The sequence below is a fragment of the Anarrhichthys ocellatus genome, unplaced genomic scaffold (genome assembly GCF_004355925.1).
Source record: "Anarrhichthys ocellatus isolate YVR2014 unplaced genomic scaffold, GSC_Weel_1.0 scaffold24, whole genome shotgun sequence".
Lineage (NCBI taxonomy): Eukaryota > Metazoa > Chordata > Actinopteri > Perciformes > Anarhichadidae > Anarrhichthys > Anarrhichthys ocellatus.
Window position 1 is genome coordinate 5978846 of NW_022280054.1, and position 20657 is coordinate 5999502.

At 41.5% G+C, this 20657-nt stretch overlaps 1 protein-coding gene across 1 annotated transcript in view; it reads left to right on the forward strand.

Annotated features, from left to right (window-relative positions):
- Window positions 1–20657, forward strand: part of dner (delta/notch-like EGF repeat containing) — a 45214-nt gene that overhangs the window by 9758 nt on the left and 14799 nt on the right. Inside the window, exons 2-4 of the mRNA XM_031860701.1 lie at window positions 16053–16421; window positions 16559–16656; window positions 19980–20143. Coding sequence (XP_031716561.1) covers window positions 16053–16421; window positions 16559–16656; window positions 19980–20143 — 631 coding nt within the window. The remainder of the gene's footprint in view (window positions 1–16052; window positions 16422–16558; window positions 16657–19979; window positions 20144–20657) is intronic.

Genomic DNA, 20657 nt, shown 5'->3' on the forward strand with positions numbered 1-20657 from the left:
TGTGTGTGTGTGTGTGTGTGTGTGTGTGTGTGTGTGTGTGTGTGTGTTTAGAGGAGGGGTGTGTATCATCCTCTGCTCTGTTGCCTTTCTTCCTTCCAAAAGACAGTGCCTCAGTACCAGATGCAGAACTGACTCCTGCTGTCTCCTCACACGCACACACATGCACACACACACACATACACGTGTCAGTTAAGTCGATTTGACAATATGTTATTTAATGAAGCCAACTGGGAGACAAGCCAGCATGTGGCGGTGTATGCGTGTGTGTGTGTACTGGTGTGTGTCTTGAACATCTTCGCTTAGCTGCAGACAATGAATGCCAGCTTAATCCAAAAAAAATCCCTTCAGGACCAGCAGAGCATCTCAGCCAGAGAGAGGAGCGAGGCACGGTCACCAGCCTCCTGCGTCAGACACAGAGATTAGCTCGTATTAACGGCTGGGCCTGTCTACCAGTTAATAGGAAAGACGCTGTGGAAAAATGGTCTGTCCGTTGGGGATTATGCTGGAAATGTATCGACAAAAAGTAAATAAATCTGATATGGAAGAAGAAGTTCACCTAAAATTGGGTTTTGTAAGAAGCAATATTAGCTTTATTGGGAGGAGAAAGCTTACACATCAAACTCAATGTTCAAATAAAACACCAAATACATGATTTAAAATATACTGCAAGTTGCTATAGCTTCAGCTACATTAATATATTTTACATGAATCTACTTGAAACCTTTAAAAACAAAAAAAAACTGTTAAAACTGTAGGAAAGATTGTGCAGGATATACAAGTTTTCTGTATCTATATCTTGTAAAATGAGACATGGTTTATCTGAACCCAAGCTGTCTTCAGTTTCTACACAAATCTGTCTTTATAAAAGCAGGATGTGTTTCTCATGGGTATTTAAATCTTCTTTTTCGTGTGTGGCTCACTGGCGAGCAGTGATGTGCTTTAAACTTGAGTTTGAGCTTTGGGGGGGGAGAGTGCAGCTCCCTGTCGGGGGGGAATCGATCCGTCCAGAGCTTCATCTCCTGCTGATACATCCGCTTCCAACAGCTCCGCTCTGATCACATCAATCCTCAGTTATCCGCAGCCGATCGCTGTTGATCGATGGGGGTTTCACACGACATTGCCTTCTCTTTTCGGCTTTGAAAAAAAAATTTCACTATTTCATAAAAGCAGTGAAACTTTCAAAAATGAGCTATGATTCATCACTACTTGCTGTGTGTTCTTTGAGAAATATTGAGCTCCAGTAAGTGAACTGAATCATAAGAACTCAACTCGGCGTACTGACTTGTTTCAATGTGCTGCTGTAAATAATAAACTAATGTAAGAACTGTGTGTCAATCTGCTGCTGAAAGTAGTCCCCAGCAAATGCACTTTTGTCTCCTATTTGAGTAATATTTATAAAAAACCACAATGCCCAGCTGTTTTCTGAAATGACTGGGCCTTTATAAAAAAATATAAATATATAAAATCAAACCATATATTTATTGACTTCAAACAATAACGTCTTTAATAACGTCACAAATGGGTTTGGTGTTGAGTAGGAAAGTCAGAATATATTGAGAGACGGACTCCCATTGATGAACAAATTGTTGTTGTTTTTTTTAAATGTGATTTGTCGACAATGGCAACGATATGCTTTTAAATAAGCTTTATGGAACAATGGCATCAACTTATTACAATATTAACATTTGCATCTATTGTTATCCCAACAAACCGACACATTGGTCTCCCTCGCATCCTTTTATAAAATGAACCAAACACAACTCTTCAGGAAAAATAAAAGAAGAAAATCCCCCGAATCACATTTGGTATTGTGGATTCAGAACATCCTTCCTGTCGTCCCTCTCCCTCTGTCTGCCGTTCGAACATGTTCATATGTAGGCGGTGTGCCAGAAGATCTGGAGCTCCTCAAAAGAAGCGTCTCCTCTGTTGTGGCTTCTAAGAACATTTTCTTCCTCTTCGGGGGACAAAGCTGGTGGGAGGACAGCGATGATACACGTGTCCAGTGTCGCCTCCTACTACGAGGACCAGCTTTCATTGCTATGCCCCCCTTTTCCTCTTCTGGGGTCTCCATAGCAACAGAGCAGTGACGAGGGGAGCCAAAAGATCAATGGGGGAAGAGCACATAACACCGAGCAGAAAATGTCATCTACTTCCTTTTTAGTTAATTCATTAATCCAGACAGGAAAAGGAACAAATCACGTGGCCGACATTAAGCACAATAGTCGTAGGAGGTACGATGTGTTCTGTGTTTCTTGTTTGTACAATCTGTAGTTCTTTACGGAGTTATTCCTGTTTCAGGTGAAATGAATGGTGATCACTTACAGATTTTCAGGTCACAAGGGGAACGGGATGTTCTACTTCCAGTGTTTCAGTGACTAATTCCCTGTGGCAGCATCACCAGCTCCAGACCCATTCTGAGATTAAGATTTTATTTTCACATCTGCTAAAAAAAAATGTAAATGTAACCTGAAATATTTTCAACAGCGACAAAAGCCTCAAGCCACCTTGTAGCTTTGATTTAGCTCCAGAAACTGTTTTACTTTTATGCCGGTGCCCGATTAATTGTGTCAGCAGTAGGTGTCACCTTTCTTTTCCCTATCTTGTTTTGCAAGGATCCTTCTGTGTATGTAGGTCAGAGCGAACAGCGAACTCGTAGATCTCTGCACAGAATGACATCCTTCTTTACCAGCTGTGGCCTGAGAGCGAGAGAGACTATTTTATTTGCATTGTAATCTTTTTCTCCTGCAGAAATTGAAAATAAAAAAAACGATGGTAGCTTCCTTAAAGGTCTGGTGTGTAGGATCTGGCAGCATCTACTTACCACGTGTGCCAAGCGTGAACGAGAACTACGTCGGCCTACACGAGCACATTAAGGACCCTTTCTAGAGCCAGTGTTTGTCTTTGTAAATATAAACGGCTCATTCTAAGGTAACAAAAACATAACGATTCTTATTTTCTGGTTATTATACACTAATGACTTATTATGTCATACGTGTTCATATTTTATTCCATTTCTGCCAGTATATCCTCCTAAATGCTACACACTACCTTAAATCAACAGTACACCCACTCTGGGCAAATGATAGTCACATGATAATACTGGTGAACCATTATTGTGTATGTGGTTGACTCCAGGTGTAGTTGCTGTTCCCTTCATCTGTCAATATCCATGGGCTTGATATTGTTGATTCCTGTTCCTATATGTTATAGGTCAATTCTTATGATTAGAAGATTCTGTTGTTATGAGCTGTGAGGTTCTTACCTCTATTTTTTATATATTATATCTATATATGTGCTTTTGTAACATACATATGTAACCGGTTGTAATGTGTGGGTTGTATGGTTCACCGGTATTATCAAGTTACTATCATGTGACCAGAGCATGTGCATTTAAAGATGGCGTCACTTGTGAATGTGCTATTGAATTGCAAGGGGAGCTACAGTGTGCCGACCTTTTCATTTGTATTTTCATTGCTGTCCAGCACTTGCCCACGTGTGCGACCACTTAATATTGTTTGTTGTGTTCTCCTGCAGAAATACTTTTTTAAATTTTTTTTAATATACAATAATTCACCCTTTGGACAGACAAACCACAGACGATCCATATCCAGACCTGTTACTCTAAATTCACTACAATGTGCAATAACTAATGCTCCGGCTCCTCAGCAAGTCGGATCACAGTGGGAAGTAACTTCTTATGCAGAAAGTAATGATGAAACAGCATGTCATACAGAGAGACAGCTTAAAAGCCAGGAGGAGGGCTTCCATCCAAATCATTAAGTGTTCTGTGTGTTGCACAGCAGAGTCTGCGTCTGATTTAATGTTTTAATAAAGGCTGCAGAGCGAAAATGGTGTTATTGCTGCAATGTCCTTGATATATAATGTATGAGTGATATATATATATATATATATATATATATATATATATACACACAGATATGTCCACTGTCCACACAGTTACAACTGCCTGTAACTGTGAGAGACATGTTATTCTACGGGTGATAGACCATGACTACTTATCTGTATAGCTGTTAAAGGCTTTACCATTCCTCATGAGGTGATGTAGTAGAAGTCCCACAAAGTATACGGCATGATTGTGCAAAATCCCTTTGAGGACAGTACGGGCAGTACACTGTAGTTGAGCTTGTTTTGTTGTTCAGTATGCAGGTGTGTTTGTTGCTGTTTGTGTCTGGTGGATGAGCTTGAGTGAGGGGAGGAAAACCGGTCTCCCCCCTACTGATGGTCAAATACTGACGGTCGGTCAGTCCCCCTGGCTGTCTGATACCGACGCACCGGGATTTCAATTAACCTCCAATGTAAACCCATCAGCGCTATTATTCGACTGTCGGAGCAACTGCGTAGTATAAAGAGCGAGATAGTCCACACAGGGCACATGGGAAGGGGAGGTAGATGGGTCAAACAAACACCAGACATTTGTCTAGGAGACCAGTGACCGTGTCACCCGTGTGAAACTAAAAGTTGATATTTTGTCACAAGTCTGTGGTGTTGTTAGTCACATGACTCGGTTGTCTCGTAACTTCTTTGTTAGTTAGGTATAGGAAAAGACCATGGTTGACGTTAACTTGACAGACTAAGTGGTGTTGTTGCTTCAACCTAACTTCCTGTGAAAGCGGTAGTTCATTTTAGAAAAGACACTATGTATATGTAACAAGTGGAAACTGACACGACATCCCCAACGCGTCCAAACACGAAAGGGGTACCCAGAGAGTCATAATTTGAAGCTTGGGGCCACTGACCAAGCCTCGGTATTTAACGAATAAAATGATAAAAGTTACTGTTATGTTCTGCATGTCACTGTGTTCAGATATGTTACTTCTGTCAAAGAGCTACGCAGGAAAAAGTGCAGTTATTGAGATTTCCAGGGTGTCAGTGAACATGTCGCATGAAGCCAGTCAGTGAGATGGCGTACGTGTGATTTGTACAGAGACTTAGAGGGATTGTTTTTATTTCCTGTGTAGGAGTCTAGAGGTTTAGAGCATGAACCGCACAGTTAGCTGCTTTGTTTTTGCCGTTGGCTATGGCCCACATTAACCTGCAAACTGTTTAATATTAAACTGTCAGTGAAGCCAAGTGATGAGGGATGATACAGTGCTATGAATAAAAAAGCAGCAAATCACATGACACTGTTGAATAATTGTGTGCTTTCTTTTTAACACTGCCATTTGTTTAATTTAGGCCATATTAGCTCACTTGTGTGTTTTTTTTAAATTGTGAACTAAAGCATATTCTGTTAAAATAATGAAAACTGGACAGCTAGCAAGATCAGTCTTCATTAAGGCCGGTTAGCAATCCAAAATTACATTTTTCAAATTACGTGCCCTGCTCCGAGCTAAATTTAGAGTAGGAACAATCTGAAGAGAGACGCAATATTTCACTCTGCCTAATATTTCAAGTGATGCAGTCTGTTCTACTTGTGATAGCTAAAAATACTCTAGTCTCAACACTGACACAGAGTCGATATTCACAGCTAATCAAGAATAACTGCAGTGTTGTGAAGTATCGAGCAGACAGACTATAGTTGTCATTGTAATGTGAAAAGCTGCATGGTGTAATACCAAACAAACAAAAAAACCCTCTATCTGTCAGTGCATCTGCTTCAAGCTTCTGGTAAATTCACAAAGAGCCTGAAAGCTCCTGATCCGTTATAGTCCCCGTCTGATAGGATAAGAAGACAGACGACTGTGTCCCCGCCGTCGAGAAGAGACGTTCAAGTACCCTGCAGCCCCGGCGTCACTTGGATGGGTATAAATAGAGCCTCGCAGCGCCTCTCCTCTCTCCTCCTCTCCTCCAAACCCCCTTATCTTTCCGTCTATTTATTTGGCAGAGTTGAGAGGTAAATGACTTTTGAGGGAGGATATTGAGCAATCACGGGAGGTTATTACATGTCATTTGTTTGATGACAGCACGAGGACCCTTGTGGAGCAAACTAAGTGTCCTCCTGCTGCGTGTTGGCTTTTGAGTGACAGACAAAATGAAGCTCAAACAAAGTACGATAATAAAAAAGTAAAGATGTGTAGGAACGGAAGATATGTATTATATTATTTAGATGGGAAATTATGAGCACGAAGGGCAGTCTCACCTCATTAGCATGTTTTTTCTTCCCCTGCTTCTTCATTTACATTTATTTATGCATCAAGGCGAGATCAAAAATCTGTCGAGGTGCTCGGCCACGTTCGCGTAGGCTTCATGGATCCACATTTTGAAAGAGTTGCTCTTTGAAGCCACTGGGCCAGGAAGTGATGGGGAATTTTGGGAGAGAGGGAGGGATGGCAGACGCTTTGATGTGCAGAAATAGATAACATTAAAGGCTCGCCTGACAAAAACACACTTTCTGGCCACGACGAAAGCACTGTCACGTGTTACTGGATGCTGCAACAACTTGGATGAATATGAAGCAGATGGTTGCAGATTGAGGAGTCTTTATCTGACAACGGTTTGCGATATAATTTGCTTGAGAGGACAATACAATTCTGGGAGACAATTTTGCTTTTGAGAACAATTATTTATCCTTTTTTTGGCGGTAGGGAGTGAACGCCTGCATGGTTTCATATTTAGCAGAACAAGTATTGTGTCCTTGCTCGTCTTCGGTCTCTCTTGCTGTCGGAGGGAAGGCAACTCATCGATAAGTGCGCTGTCACATGGCTCAGTCCCATGCGGTAACGAGGACAGCTATAGCCACTTTATCAAAGAAATGTTACTGGGGAATCTGTTTTAAGGATGTAAATTCTTCCTCCAGATGCAGTTAGTGTGTACTTTAAGTACCCCCGAGCGAGGCTGTTTAGTGGTATCACCGGGCAGCTCTTAGAAGTGAGTGAATGAGTGAAATCCATCTTTCTCATTCGGTACTCCCCTAAGGCATTGCTGTGAGTAATAATGTATTTTATGAGGCTGCCTGAAGGGCTGCACAAACGTTATGGGAGTTTCACTGCAAAAAAATCTTACCAAGTATATTTGTCTAACACTCATAACACTTAATATAAGACCCAATCCCCTAACAAGACCCATTTCAGTAAGATATAGGGGACTGTTTTTAGACCACGTATCTTGAATATCTTAAGTGAAAAAATAATGTTGGATGGTTTGAAAAAAGGCTTTTTTAAAGATTTTTTAAAGAAACCATTATCAAAATAGTTTTGTAGCGTCTTTCAGCTATTTGTTTTGATTTCCACACCAAACTACAGACAGACACAGTTAGCAACTAGCTGGAGACCATAGCATAGCATTTAGCTACATATATAGTATGGTTGGTAGAGACAGAGCTCAAAGGAGAGTGAATATTGGAGTTGCATTCATTAAGTTGCTAAAAATACACCTCCAAACGAATGCTAATGTTGCACCGTATATCTGCTGGGTGTGAAAACAGGCAATTGTTTGCTAACAGGTGAAAGGTTTATGAAGGTTTAAAGCTTGAAATAAGTTTTTCTGATGGCCGTCTCAGCAAACGGCGCCATTGCTTCACATAGCTAACAAGGGGAACTATAATTATCAGTTGTCAGTTTGATTTACAAGTAGTCATAAAATCCATTGTTGCTTCTAGATGCATTCATTCCTGCTTCAGCTCTGGCTGAGACTCGTCAATCATCTGGCAGATAGCAGCACTGACTGCTGACACTCTTCATCTAAGATTAACTGAACACCCAAAATGGCCAAAACTTGATCAAATACACGTTGAAATGAGCTAGAGGAGACTGCAGCCTCTTGAAACCACATACAAGTGAAGATGTGCTGAAAACCAACTTTCCTTATCGAAAAAAAAAATATATATTTAGCTACATGTGATTTCACAATATTCTAATATTACAAATAATGCTGACAAGAAAACAAAAACATTTCTATTTCCATTCCTGCTTTCCCAAATGGGATTATTGACGTTTCTCCTGATCTCATCCGTTACACACTGCTTGTGAACGGGTCAAGTTTTGTGTTAGAATATCTATTTATTAAAGTACTTTGGTTCTTTATTTTATCTGAACAGCCTTGTTTCTACCTCAGCTCTTCACACAACCCGACAGCTGTCACTCTCTTCTCAGTTGATGGTTTGATTCATGTCTGTCTGCTTTGCACCAAACAGGCAAAAGCCTTAGGACATTTAACACTCTTGTGTTTCTTAAATCTAAGGCGCAGTCACTAAAATAGATCTGTTGCTGTTGGTCCTTTTATATGACAAGAGCTTTAATGAGCCTGAGTTCCAAGATAAAAACACAATTATTCAGCTTCACTCTGAAAAGATTAAATTGTTTTGTTTTCACGTTATGAAAAGATGAGATCGTCTGTCTCCTTTCTCTTTGTCTGAAAGTAATGCCTCCGTTTCAATGACTGTGACAGAAAAAGGCTCAAATACCTGAACATTGTAAAAGGTCCCAAGTAATGATAACAAAATTCTGACAAGTACATCTGAACTGATCCTCCATTCATGTGACAGAAACAGGAAAAAGTCTCAGGCTGAGTAAAGTGGTGTCTTTAAGTTGTGTCTGTGCTGACAGCAGAATGACGAGTTTGGATCATGAGGGGTTTCATGCTGGGTGGTTTTCTGACTGACGGGTGTAATAAACCGTAACAACAGTAATGTCTGCCTGGGATACTGACAGGATATTGCTTAAATGCTAAACCAGAAGCTCAAGACAGCACATTAACCTGTCTTTGAATATTATTGAGTTGATGAGGTCGTATGCGTAAGGGAAGCAAAAACATTTCTGAATTGAAAATGGAAAAAAACCCAAAAAAAAACCAAAAAAAAAAAAAAACCCGGTCAGGCAAACTTATTTAACATTCACACTCACAGTTATACTTGACCAGGGTCCAACAACTATTCTCCATAATAGACTCTCATTCAGATTGTCTTCCTTTCCAGGCTGCTTATGTGGATTCCTAGCTAGTCATGGTTAAACGTTGTGTAATAGCCATACTCATTACCTGGAGAGGTAGGAAGACGTACGTTTCTAAAATGTTATGTTTCTACGTAACAACCTGTGGAGCATACCATGTCAGTATATCAGTGTTAGCACTACTATACTACACTAACTACTGAAGGATACTGAATGTATACACATGCTGCTTTTAGTTTGTAATGACTGTGACAGTGAATAAAAATTGTCTTCTGTCTGTCCTAACAATTCATGAATATCAATTTATTCGGCAAAACATGCAGATTCTATGGATACAATTAATTTCATGGATTTGTTCATATTTTTCCTTTTGTACAGTCTTCTAAGCAACGGTCTTCTTAGGGTTTAAAATTAAAACCTGCCACCAGCCAAATACCTAAAATATTCAGTGGCTGCGACCACTGAGTAACTTGGGCAGTTACTCAGCTGGGTTTCCATCAGCCTCTTGTATTATGAAAAGGAGCAGAGATTAGACTTGCAAAAATGTTGATCCTCTTGCATCCATTGGCCGGTGAACAAAAATAGTCACTTTTCTGCCAGCGACAGAAATGTTTGCCACAGTCTTGCATCATGATGTGAGAACAGACATTGATCCTTTGACGAGCTTATTGCCACTTTTCAGTCGGAGACATTTGACTGTCTACAGGAAAAATCCATATTAAACAGTTTCTTAATTTTATTGTTCATTTTTGCATTTGCATTCCTTGTTTGTAGTGCTCACAGAGCCCTATACGTCTCATCATTTGTCAAAACTTCCTTCTTGGGTGTAAACTGTTTGGTATCCAGACCTGTATTTGCTCATCACCTAGCGTCTGAACCAGTTCTCTGCTTTGTAGATTCCTTACTCTTCGCTTTATTTATTTTGTTTTATGCTTCATTCGGTGCACTGCTCCTGCTCGGTTGGGTTTGAATCCCTGTGTCTCCCTTCTCATAAATCAGGAATGCATTGGGGGACTAGTACTGTCTGGACCCAAAAGTTGTGTACTGTACTTCCATACATTCCTGCGGCTATATGAAAGGTGATATTTCCACAGTAGCACATTTTCCACTTGATTAGTACAGTTAATTATGTACCGGTGGCAATTTTTAATGCTTTTCTGGATTTTTTTGGGGTTCTTTATATAATCAGATCACATCCCAGGTCTCAGCCATCCTCAGCAGACTGGAGAGAATACTGTGGGTGGGGGGGGGGGGGGGGATTGAGGGATGATTTTGAAGTATTATTTTGTCACTATCATGAATTAAATATTTTGTTTTAGCTGGATTGCGGGTACTCATTACGTACTGCACATTCAAGATAACAATTGCTGCTGGCTACATGAAAGTTTAATTCGGTTCATCTAGCTAATTGCTGTGTGATTGATTATATAATTACACGGTATTTGTTCCTGTTATAGTCACATAGTCCTGTTTGTAATTCCCTAATACTGGCGATGCAGTGTGTTTCACAGCTGTCGATCTGTGGAGAATAATGTAGTTATAGCTGTGTGTGTTGTAAAGTACATGGCCTTCGTGTTGCAAGATTGTACTTTTCCCTCCAACCGTATATATTTTCTCATATTTGTTCTGCTCCTCTGAGATTACGCAGTGCAGAGAGATGCTCCAGTTTCTCTCTGTAGCCTTGAATTCAGCAAACAGTGAATGCTTGACAAATACACGCTCGGTCTTAAAAAGAAGATCTAGATCAGACGCATACATTTTTAACTATCTCTCATCATTAAAACATGAAATATAAGACCATTGTCAACACGTCACATTAAGTTTCTGCTGACAGTCAGACTGCAGTATTATAACCTTAACACTGGCACTGGAAAGTAACGATTCATCATTTTCAAATGGCATCAGGTGAAGTATTCAAGCACTCACATTAGACAAAGTGCAATATGTTATAAACCACAGTTGTTCAGACACAATGAGAGGTTTGAATTTTTGGTCGTCGATGGTTGTGACACAATCTTGACTTTGGCAACTGCAAACTATTCCCCATCATACGACTTTACCCCCAGGGATCAATAATGAATTTCAGATTCTGGTCATGCCCTGGAGTCATCTTAATAATGAGAAAGGCTGTTTAAAGGAATTACATCTGCTCTTATCAGTGTCAAGTCATTCTGTCATGTAAAGTACGTGTATATATAGAAGGTAGGAGAAAGAAGACTGGCTAGCAGTGGGTTCTTTGGGGTTTACCTCCTATTAGCCTCAGCGTATGTTAGTGAGACTTTCTCATTCAGCTTTGTTGTTGGAGATGGTTCGATAAAGGAAAATGCGATCTGCAGGTAGCTGAAGCAACAGTTCTCGACATCTCGGGTCGAATACTCAAACTGCCGTTTGAAATGCTTTCTCAAGGCAAAGTTAAATGTAGTAACACCATATTCACTTTGGACAATGGACACTATTCTTGAAGATCTATCTTGTTAAGTGTTCGCTCCTTCTCAAGCTGACACTCAGATTCAGATGCACTGTGGCATCCCTACAGTGTACAGCAAGTGCACTCGTCCGGACACAATGTTACCGAGAACCACTCTGTGTCCCCTTGTCTCAGGAGGGACTATTAACGAGACAAATTTATTCTTCACTGAGCTGCTGCGGAGATATTTTCCTAATTTGTGAGCGAGTGTTTTCATGAGTGAAGGATTAAGCAAATGCTATCTGTCTCTATTCTCCACAGTGGGGGTGTTATCACCCTGACAGAGGGAGACAAATGGTGATAAACAGCCCAGATGAGGCAGTAAGTGGATTATAAAATGGATTGTCTCTCTGCAGCTTGATGACTCTTTGGGCAAATATTGATACAAAGTGTGTGTGTGTGCCTGGAACTGATGCGGTGGGGGCATGAAATAAACACACACACACACACACACACACACAATGCGTATAGTACTGTTTGCTAATTGCGCTCACGTTACCTAGCTACTGTAGCCATGGCAACACATTTGATGGTTATAAAGGGGCTGGAGAACAATTTCAGACAACATGCTGAGTGACCAAATCAGCTTCTCGCCTTCCCTTTTCCCTGTGCTCACATGTGTATTCGAGTGCTCTTGTGCAGGCCGATACTGAAAAGCCATTTATTTTAATCAGTTATTTTCGTGCAGTCTTTCAGCCCTTAGTGTGTGTGGAACTTTATTATTTTCGTCACGTGCACATTTTATTTTCGTGTGCGGCGTGAGCCATCGCTGCCCTTCCAACTAATTGCATGTGTGCGATTAGCTGAACGATCTGGCCGTTAGAGTGAACCCCTGCAGTATTATGATCTACCGCTCAAATGAGTCTCCCATAAACAGTAAGTGGCTGATAAACCGGTGAAATGGAGCGCTCAGTTAACTGCTGTTGTGAAACGGCTCCAGCTCCGTCAGGGTTGTAGCTTCACAGGTGCTTATTGAACTTGCTGATCGGCCTTTTCAGAGCTAACTCTCTACTATAGTAAAAGAAAGTTCTCAAACATTGTACCCATGTCTTACTGTTGACTAACTTATTCCTAAAGCATACCCATTAATATGCAGCTGTGACAGCGTTGGAGGAAACATAAACGAGTGTAAACCCTGACATATCATCACCTTGTAAGTTGATATAAGAAACTTGTTAGGAAACAGTTTACATCCAGCAGTTAAAAGAAATATTATCATTTATTTGGAGTTTCTGGCCACCTGGCAAATGTAAGTCCGATATGAACTCTCCTTTTAGCTCTGCTTTTTGTCTCTTTAGCTGCTCAACGCTCCACAAAGTTGACCAGCTAGTCGCTAACTGTGACTTTTTGCTGTTTGGTGCTGGGCGGGTTTGGTGCAGTGTTGGTGATAGCCACTCTAAATTATCTTCCTCCACCTGTGCGAAACTAGGTGTTGAATGTGCACACACTGCACCTTCTTTGAAAGGGTTTGGCTCCCCTTCAGCCACAAGAGCATTTAGTGGACGATAAAGTCTGCTCTCAATCGTTGTTCTAGTTTATCCCAAAAGTGTTGGATGGAGTTGAGGTCAGGGCTTTGTGTGTCAGTCAGTCACTTTCTTCTACACCAAATAGGGACAACATTTTCCTCATGGACTTGCTTTGTGCATGGGGTAAAAGAAAAGACTGTTTCTAAAAAGTTGGAAGCACACTATTGTCTAAAATATCATTGTTTGCTGTTACATTAAGATCTTCCTTGAGCCCAAACCGTGACAAACACACCCGTCCAAAAAGTATGTGGGCACCCTTGTCATTTGGCCCCATATTCAATCCATTGAAATGATGATGGAAAACTTTAAACATTCCCAATGCAGCCTCCACCAAATAACTGACCAGTTATGACGGCTGGGCTGATACACACGGGAAACCCTCACAACTCCAGCTATTGTTTTTCCTTTAGCTGTACTTGAAGGATTACATGCTGCACAGTTATGGTCCGGATACAAACAAATGTGTTTTTCTGAGTTCTTGAAACCTTGGCAGCAACAGCAACAGTTTGTAAAATCACTGAGCAATGGATACATTCTTAAATACTGCTTTGTTTTTCCTCACTGCATCACATTCTCTAATAAAGCCCTCTGTTTATCATCACCATGCACTTTGTAATATCATAAGTTTAAACTCAACTCAGCTTCTGGAAAGAATTGGTATGAGGAAGCTAGCAGGCGGTTTTGAAACATGTATTTTAATATATGTGGAGAAATTCTCTTTTAACTCTCTCAGAGGTCAGAGGGCAGCTTCAGATCTGCTGAGCTGGTTGGGATTTACTGTAATGACTTGCTCAAGGACACTTCTTCTTATTTAAGCTTCCTACACGTTTGTCTCATTGATTACTAACTCTGTAGCCCAACAGTCTACTCTTTAATGCTTTCAACACTTCAGCACAACAGCGGCAAACATCATGAAAGTGATCTTACAGATTGAACATATAAAGACGCTTTATTTCATGGCTCCATGATGTCCTAATAGAAAGACTTCGCTAATGGAAGTGTTCTTGAGAGAAAAGCTGACTTTAAACCCAAGCAAATTTTATTCATCATTAATTTACTATTGTGAAATGTGATTCTCCATATGTTCATCAATATTATTCCCTGTAGACACACTTTTTATATGTTCAACTCAAGATGCTGTGCTTGAAACATGAAATCCAACAGGAGTGTATAAATTTGTGTGGAGACTGACATCTAATGTAGTGGTCACGTGTTTAATTTACACTGCTAAATTAGATTACCCTTTTGCAGAGTTTTCTGTTTAACTATTGATGTGTGTGTGTGTGTGTGTGTGTGTGTGTGTGTGTGTGGTGTCTACATCAACAGACTCCTCCAGCCCCTCCACCAGTTTAAATTAATGATACCAATTTAAGTGCTTTGCTGTTTCCGTCCATCCGGCTGTATCAATCCTTCCTGCTCAGGGTGAACATCCCAAATTAGCAAATACTGTAGATCACAGCACCTTGAGAAGCAATTCATTTGGCCCAAGATAATGTCTTTGTTCAGTCTGTTGGTCCATGTAGGAATATAGATAAAGGGACTGATGTGAGTTATAATCAGCTGCTTAGAGGAAATTGATTCGCATGGTTTGCCAGAGCCCGGGGCATGTGAGCCGTTTGGGGCCAGAGAATGAGAAGCAACATCGTGCAGGAGGACAGTCAGTAACTGAGTGCATGAATGCTAATGGCACCATAGAAAATGGCTGCCATATACACTGAAGAGTTATAACCTGGGGATTATGTGAGTCCCCAATCTCAATATATTGTGCCAATAGGAGTGAGGAAAGTGTAAATTGTCAGGCCTTGACAGGTGAGACCAGAGAGCACGTGTAAAACTTTCACAATTTAAGTGCTGGGGCCAACGTGTGTACTTGATAAACAGCTTAAACGATAATTAGAAATAATGCACACTATTTTCTGACTTGATTGCATTCGCTAGTAAGCACAAGAAAGGAAATATTATGCATGTATGTAAAAGCAATTTGAGATCATACTATTCCCATAACTATACAGTGTGTGTATAAGTGTTCGAGGACATTCTGTTCAGTCTGGATGGAGGAGAAATCAAGAGCGACAGATGAAAAAGCTCATGAGCTGGACTCTAATGTGTCCTTTAACCCAGACGAGCCAACGCCGCTGTCCTCTAAAGGTTGATAAACTCAATCCCTGGTGCCGTTAGAGAGGAGATAAGAGTGGCAGACTGTGTAAAGACCAGAGAGTGGCGTGCTGGGATGGTCGGGACTGCTGTGCTTCAGAGCAAAGACAATGTTTGATAGAGGCATCGCGAGTAAAAACCTGAGAGAGATTAGCACTAATGAGCTGTTACTCGGTCGCGGAGAGACTGTTAACGATGCTCTGTTGTTCTGCCTCTCACTGTTTCTCTCAGACACACACACATGCACATTCACATGCACATCTATATCTGGATGATTTGGTACACGCATCAATACCATCCTTCTGTTCACCCCCTCTCTTTTCTCTGGGCTTTTATTAAAACTGTTATCTGAACACATTTAAATCAGACAGCTGGAGCTGCAGATACCTGAGTGATTCTGGGTGAATTTGCTAAAAAAAAAAAAAAAGAAAAGAAGAGAGACAACAGGATTGTAGACGCTCTTAAGCCTAAGAAAGCTCTGAAAGCCAAGCGAAAGGCAACACAGTGTCAGGCAGTAAGCTTCATGAGCTAGGCTTCGTCCTTTTCACCTGCAAATATGATCAATTATTGATGGGGGGGTGGAAACCAGCATGAAGGAGGCTGTCGGGAAACATTTTTTTCATTGCTGCATGACGAGGGAAAACCTTGTCTGGGGACAAAGTGTGTGTGTGTGTGTGTGTGTGTGTGTGTGTGTGTGTGTGTGTGTGTGTGTGTGTGTGTGTGTGTGTGAAAATGGAGCGAGGGAGGAAGAAGTGCACACCTGCAACAATTTATCAGGAACACGGAGACAAAATGTAATGCAATAAATAAATGAGTGGTGTAAAGAAGGAAGCTGAGTCAGACAGCAATAAAAGAAGCAGCTGCGTAGTGATGACTGCACTCTCTTGTTCTCCAGTGTTTTAACGACCCACTCCTTGACCCATTTAAAATGAAGCATGGACGCTCACATTTTGGGCTTTCTTCGTGTCAAAAAGAGACCCAGGTGGAAAAACACAGTTGGATGATAATGTTTTTTTGTTCTGCCTCTTCCTGTTTTTATTTATTTTCTCGCTCTTTCAGTTTTTCACAGACCCGTGCGCCAGCAGCCCCTGTCTCCATGGAAACTGCAGCCGTAGCGACGGCGGGGAGGAGGGGGAACCGGCCTACACCTGTGAGTGCACCGAAGGCTACGAGGGGGAGAGGTGCGATCAGATCCTTTTGGACCTGCCGGCTGCCGAGTGGGACCCCGCCACCCCCTCCGGGCCTGAACTGGCCACCCCTGTCGCCTCCATCACCACGGCCGCCACTCAGCCGCCACAGCCAACCACCATCTCCTCCACCGTCCCCTCCACCATCCCCTCCACCACAACGCCGCCACCCCCCACCCTGCAGCCATGGCAACCCAAACCTGGGCAGAGGCTGCTGGTGGTGCCGTGGGAGGCAGACAGAGTGAGATAACTTCCACGCTCAATTTAAGCTCCTGTGGGTTTATCTTTAAAATGCATAACATATGTTGTGTGTGTGTGTGTGTGTGTGTGTGTGTGTGTGTGTGTCTATGTGTGTGTGTGCGTGTGCGCGTGCTTTAGGTGACGGAGGGTCTGCACTGTGTGAGTCCTGAGCTGTGTGAGCTGACATCAGGAACCCTGACTCTGTCTCTGGAAGTGCCCGAAGAAACAGCTGTAAAGTAAGAGTAACTTTTATGACTGACTGCTCTCCTCTTAAAGCAGGGCCAGTTTAACCAGCCGGGGCTCCGGGGCCAAATGTTGCTGTGGGCCCCCTATTAATGCCCAGTTTCTCCCACTCTCTTTGCATTGTACAGTATCTAAATGAAAGATGCCTCTGAGTGACAGCCTGTAGCTTACGCCTTTGGATAAACGGTAATTACAGTCGATTCCAAAAGCAACCCAGAGCCAAAACAATAAAGTAAATAATCAACGACAAAAAGTGTATATCAATTAGGAAGTGAATATTTGGTACTCAAAGGCCCTAAACCCCATTAGTCCACTCACACAGGTGATTTCACTTACGCTTAATTGGACCACCTCTCAGGACTGGGTAGGTGTGTACAGACTGTGCTTGATGGACTCTCCTGTTATTTTTCTAATTCTAGCTGTGTTACACGTTAATTGTTTCTATTATCAGGCGGAATAATTAACTCCAACCAGAGCATAGGTGTAATCAGCCAGAATAAGTGAAAACACCTGTGTGGTTGTGCAGGACCTCTTTTAATAGAGCACTCTTCTATTAAATGTAATGTCAACACCAACTGAGAATCATGTTGACCTCCACTTTATTAAGTTCACCTCATGTTGACTCTAATGTAGCTCTTTTCACCAAGTCGGAGATATCTTATCTGTCAGAAATTCCCAAATATCTCTGAATTACAACTAGGTGAATGACAGTTTTTCCGTCTCCGCTGCTCGTAATTAAAGTCTGACCCTTTTAATGTGAATGCGGCATTACGTTAGTGGTGTAAAAGTGCACCTGTTCTGGTCTAGTGGTTGAGCAATATGGGTTATTCAATGTGCGAAGCCGATATTTAGAGCAGGACAGCCATGAATATGAGGCTGATATCATGTTGTTGTTGTTTTAATAATAGAATAAAACAGTTGTTTGTGAATTTAGTTGAGGTAACTGTGGTTACAGATGACAACAGGCATGACAATTTCAACCAGAGTAAGTCAGTGATCCAGTGGTTCTCAGTTTGGTGTTGAGTAAGAACACAAACTCCCAGAATTGAACCTACAAAATGAACCCTGCATTTTGGATCCTAATCAACAAGAATAACAACAGAGCATGCTGTGCAGAATATTGTCTGCATAATCACCACAATGAAAAGAAAATACGATAGAAATTACTTTGCACAGCATTTTATCTGCATACCTCTCATGCAGCAACTTTTGTTGGCAACATTACGTAGCTTTTTGCAACTAATAACCTTCCATTTGAATCTCTTTATGACCCACTTCTGAGACCTGAGACGCTGTATTACCTGCATTACACCACTCTAGGTGTACTCCATCTTTTTAGAGCATTTTTGCTATTAAACTGAATTATAATGGTTCCGTAAATAAGGGTCAATAAATAATGCAGAGGCAACGGTCAAGGTGAATGTTGGATGTCCATGATGTTGCCCCTTTTCACACTACATGACTGACCGGCAGCCAGGGGTCACACACTACAAAATCCTGGAATCCCGATGAGATCTCCAAACTACGTTTACTATTTCCCTTATGTAGGCGAGTCAGTGTTATATCTTTAATCGTTTAAGCATCCAACACCCTATAGGTGCACCAACAACAACTTTCCAAGCGAATGCAACACATGGCTCACAGAGGAAGGCTTCAGGCGAGGCGACTTCTCCAGGTTTTCCCTCAACCCGTTTTTTTTCCGCTCCCATTGACTGTATCTCCCCGACAGAATCCCCAATAGATCCAGATATTTAGCGTTCCAGATATCTAGCATATACAGCGTGCCAGATATCTGGAATGCGATGCACCGGCGAGTGTCTCGGCTCAACAGTTCACACGTGGCACTCGAGCGGCGAGCCAACGCAGATTTGCCTCTGATCTGTCAGTGAGCCGAAAATCATTGTTTAAGTAATGTAGTGTACACTAGGCATTAATCAACTGCTGCTGCTTTGTTTTCATACTGTATAATTACACACGGCACCTGAACACAGTTAGTAAAGGACACTCGTATACAAACACAAATGAACCACTTGGAAATGAAGCAATGATCCAAATTTAGAGGCTGATAATAATGTAAAGGAGCTCTTGTGTCCCCAAGGAGCTGGAGAGAGTAAGAGAGAGAGAGAGAGAGAGAGAGAGAGAGGTTGTCACCACTGCAGAAGATTACAGATACAAGCATAACAATATATTGTTTCTTTACTTAGACGTATCCAATTTTTTCCTCATTAAAGATATATCAGAATGTTTATAAGTAAATATCCTGATTCATCCCTTTTGACAACCTGGCGGTTGGCGCTAGAGGTAAGTCCAGAATGGAAAGGGTTTATCTCATGAGGATCATGAATATGGTCAATAAATTTAATGGCTACTGCCCATTTGGTCTTTATGTCTGATCACTTCTTCACGGCATGTGGAGGAGAGACCAAAGTTAAGGGCATTACATTGCAGCAGCATTAAAAATGGACTGCAATTTTATTTTAAGTATCAAAGTGCCCACACTTTGTTTGTGCTCTCTCTCTTCTTTCAATCTCTCTCCATGTTGAACCTGCTGCTTTTCCAGTTTCTATTTGGTCCGTCTTGGTTTTCACTATTTTGTACAAATTGTCATGAGGTCCTGATGAAGGATAGCCTCCGACGACACTGCCTGTATTTCACAACTCGTGTTCAAGAGGGTCACAGTGTTTCAACACCACCCCCCACTGGGCCGAACCCCTGACAGCCATTACTCCCCAGACCTGCCCATGATGCCAGGTTGGAGTAACAATCAGGCTGGGTTCAGACACGGGACAAAGTGTCCAACCAGTAAGACCCTGACTGTCAGCTTGCTGTGTTGCTGCTGACCGACATGAGTGGAGAATGGAGGTCGATGTTTCATTAATCTTCTTAAATTGACTGAAATAAGGATTAGAAGAAGTAGAGAAGTTCACATAGAGGATGAGTTCATTTATCTTAACTTTCATGCTGATTTTGTTTGCATTTTAGTTCAAGATGTCTGGGGAAGATGAATCAAGTGTTCTCTGGATGTACAAAATAATAATGGTGCAGTTTGTGTTTCTTATATTTGGCGCTTTCGATATATTTTGTCTGGTACCATCCATTATTCAAACTGTGAATACTGCAGACCTGCAGTACAAAAGCTAAAAGAGCAGCTGAGAACTGCCACCAATTAAAAAGGGATCATCGATCGCTGTAAATTTGTGCTTTGGTCCAAACTGTAGAGAAAGTCTACAATAATCACATATTCTCTCTGATTCTTCTTACCCGTTCATGTCCTCGTCCTCCATCCCTCCCTCCCCTGCTTCATCTCTCCAACTAGGGTGGTGGTGAATGCCAGTGGAGCTCCAGTGCTGTGGCGTGTGAATGAAGAGGGTTTCCTCCGTTCCTCCATTTTGAACGGCACTACAATGTGGTTCCTGCAGGCTCCCGATGGATTGGTGGTGCGAGACCGCTCGCTGCCTCTGGGACAAAACTACTTCCTCAGTAAGACGTCATGTATACGAGCATATGATACAGTTTTCCACAACAGCATTCATATCAGTTCGTCTTCATCATTATTGTGAACAAATGGGCGAGAGGCTGTAGAATATAGTTCATTGGCTAAACAGAATCTTACTCACAATGTATCATTTTAATTATACTTTCATTATCTCTGTATATTTGATATTTAATATGTTCATCCAACAACCATAGAGAAGCTAACATTTTTTAAATACCTCCAAATAGCTAATTTACAACTGAGCCAAACACATCTGAGGAATTAATGGATCTAAAAAAATTGTATTTACAGCGTTTATTCCTGACATGACATTGGGGAGAATCGCATAATATTTGCATATATGAGTCAAATATTATATTTGCATATTGAAAAAACAACAACGGCTATTTATGCTGATATTCCATCTGTATTTTAATACTGCGCTTCACACAGACACATACACAGACTTTGTGAAAAGTCACACAATTGTGGGTGTTGGAGGGGGGGGGGGGGGGGGGG